The following is a 3008-nucleotide window of genomic DNA, read 5'->3' as shown; positions in this document are numbered from 1 at the left end:
GTTCCGGGACTTCTTCATCATCTAACCCCCTAGTCATTAGCATTTGGGAGGACATACCCCTCTTAAGTGTATTCACATCCGAAACAAAAAACCTATCACTCTCACCTCAACCATCCTCACCCATAAATACCACTCCACCCTCTTCAACTGTTTATAACAATCCAAGCACTACACCTACAAAAACTTCAACCACTACTCATACCATGAGAGACAACCATGGAGGGAATCTAGGTCCAAATCCACCACCCGAGCAAACCCTTCGCCAATGGGCGAGACAAGAAGTTACACAACAACCTCTTTGTATCACATATCCGGCAGCCACAAATCTTGAATTAAAATCCGAACTCATCCACTTACTCCTTACTTTTAGAGGCTTGGAAAATGAAGATCCTCACAAGAGTCTAACTGAATTCCATGTCGTATGTGCGGGAATGAAGCCACACAACGTTACAGAAGATCAAATCATGCTCAGGGCATTTCCCTTTGTGGTGCAAGATGCAGCAAAAGACTGGCTCTATGACCTCCCACCGGGGACGGTTACTACTTGGGTAGATCTTGCGCGGTTGTTTTTGGATAAATACTTTCCCGAGATGAAAGCTTCAGCCCTACGGAGGGAAATAATTGGAATCAAGCTGAATAAGAGAGAGGCTTTCCATACATATTGGGAAACATTCAAGAAACTTTGTGCCCGTTGTCCTAAACATGGAATTACCGAGTATCAGCTCCTCCAATACTTCTATAAAGGCATGAATCTAATGGAGAAAAGGCTTCTTAATGCCTCCAGTGGTGGGTCTTTACTCGATAAGACTCCAACCGAAATCCACAACTTAATCAAGAACATGGCTGAAGATTCTAAGCATTCAAGTCATGATCAAGAATGGTACACATATGCACCCCGAGGTTTAAAGGAAATCCAAACTCCGCAAATTGAAGAACAATTGTCCGAGCATACAAAAGTGGTTATGATGTTAGCTAAAGAAAAAGGTGTGCAACCCACACCCCGTCCTTGCGGTATTTGCACTCAAGTGGGGCACCCAACCAACCTGTGCCCTCAACTTCAAGAGGAGGATTATGAAGAAGCAAAAGCCATGGGAGGCTATTCCGGATCAAATCAAAGAGGATACGATCAGCCACGAGGTCACCAAAGATGGAACAAAAATCAAGGGTGGGGAGGAAATCAACATGGAAGTTATCAACCAAGTCAACCACATCAATACCAACAAAGACCACCTTTTCCACCACAAAACTTTCAGCCAAGGAAACCACAATACCCTCCTCAACAAGCGGGTTCATCAAGTATGTCCTTAAAGGACATAGTGAAGAGTTTGGCCTCTAGCACCCAAACCTTCCAACAAGAGACAAAAGCAAGCATAAAGAACTTAGAGCAACAAGTTTCACAGCTTGCTACTTCCGTAAGCAAACTAGAATCTCAAGGAAAGTTTCCCGCCCAAACAGAAACGAACCCAAGGCACAATGTGTGTGCCATCACATTGAGAGGCGGAAAGAGTTACAATGGTTCAAAAGTATCGGTTGATGAAGAGGAAGAAGAAATGGTGGTCGAAGAGGCAACCCAAGAAGAGAAGAAGGAAGATAAAACAACCGAAAAGAAGCCCTTCGTCACTAAATATAAAGCCACACCTGCTCCATTTCCCGAAAGATTAAGGAGCACGAAGAAAGAATGGGAGGAGAGTGAGATCATGCAAATGTTCAAAAAAGTTCAAATCAACATTCCACTCCTCGAGGCCATCAAGAAGGTACCTATATATGCAAGGTTCCTTAAGGATCTTTGTGTATCTAAAAAGAAAATAAAAGGAAACCAAACTATAACTGTCAGGGAAAATGTATCCGCGGTTTTGCAAAAAAAGATGCCCCCAAAGTGCAAGGATCCCGGTGTCTTTACCGTGCCATGCAAATTGGGAAATCTTTATGTACCTCGAGCCATGCTCGATCTGGGTGCATCCATAAATGTCCTGCCATATTCTATTTTTAAATCAATTGGTGCAGGACCATTGAGCAAAACCGGTGTGATCATCCAACTTGCCGACCGGTCAATAGTACACCCAAAAGGTGTACTAGAGGACGTGTTAGTGCAAGTTAATGAATTTGTTTTCCCGGCTGATTTTTATGTTCTTGTTATGGGAGATGATGACTCTACAAGTTCAATTTCCATACTTTTGGGTAGACCTTTTCTGAAAACTTTTTAAAAAAAAATTGATGTCTACAACGGAACTTTAACTATGGAATTTGATGGTGAAGTTATCAACTTCAATGTTCATGAATCATAAAAGGTTCCTTCCGATGTTCAATCTGTTAATCTTGTGAATATGGTCCAGCCCTCAACTAAAAAAGGTTTAAACTTTTCTAACAATTAATTTCTAGAGTTAGTTTTGTCAAGAAAACTAGACAGGAACAAAGCTAAAGAACATGGAAATGAGTTTGATATAAATGACGAGGTGCTGGAGATTTTGGAGTTTATTGATGACAAGAAGCATATGAGGATTGATGAAATGAAATCCAAGCCACCTACAAACAAAGCCAAACTCCTTCCATCGGTGGAACAAGCACTAGATTTGGGATCAAAAACTCCACCAGACCCTTTAAAGAATGTGTATCTAGAAAAGGAGAGCACCCAACCGGTCATCAACCCAAACAAACTATCAAAAAAGTAAGAGAAGGAGTTGATTACCCTGCTAAACAAATACAAAAAAGGATTGAGTGGACAATTTTTGACATCAAGGGTTTAAGTCCTTTTTGGTTTGTGCGCAAAAAGAAATCTAAAGGGAGGTTGAATGTTCCATTAAAGGAGGTGGCGAGAAGGTTGATGTGTTGGAGAGCCCCACATACATAGATTGATCCGTTTTCATGGGTCACATCGAGCCAACGACTTTAAAAAAGGGCGGCTAACCGGGAGGCAACCCGGGGGTATTTTTTTCCTTTCTTATAAAACTTTTTAGTCTTTGGTAAATTTCAAAATTTTAATGTCCCACATGGTTTTAAACTTGTTTTTT

General features: G+C 41.3%; 1 protein-coding gene across 1 annotated transcript; it reads left to right on the top strand.

The window, feature by feature from the left end:
- Window positions 1–203: 203 nt before the first annotated feature.
- On the top strand, window positions 204–2669 carry LOC145105821 (uncharacterized). Its single transcript, XM_079042901.1, has 2 exons — window positions 204–2157; window positions 2380–2669. Exons 1-2 carry the CDS (start codon window positions 204–206, stop codon window positions 2667–2669), a joined length of 2244 nt encoding a protein of 747 aa, XP_078899027.1.
- The last annotated feature ends 339 nt before the right edge of the window (window positions 2670–3008 follow it).

This window comes from Lactuca virosa, chromosome 4 (genome assembly GCF_052849685.1).
Source record: "Lactuca virosa cultivar CGN04683 chromosome 4, Lactuca_virosa_CGN04683_v6, whole genome shotgun sequence".
NCBI lineage: Eukaryota > Viridiplantae > Streptophyta > Magnoliopsida > Asterales > Asteraceae > Lactuca > Lactuca virosa.
Note: the sequence above shows the minus strand (reverse complement) of the source record. Positions and strands in the feature narration are given on the sequence as shown.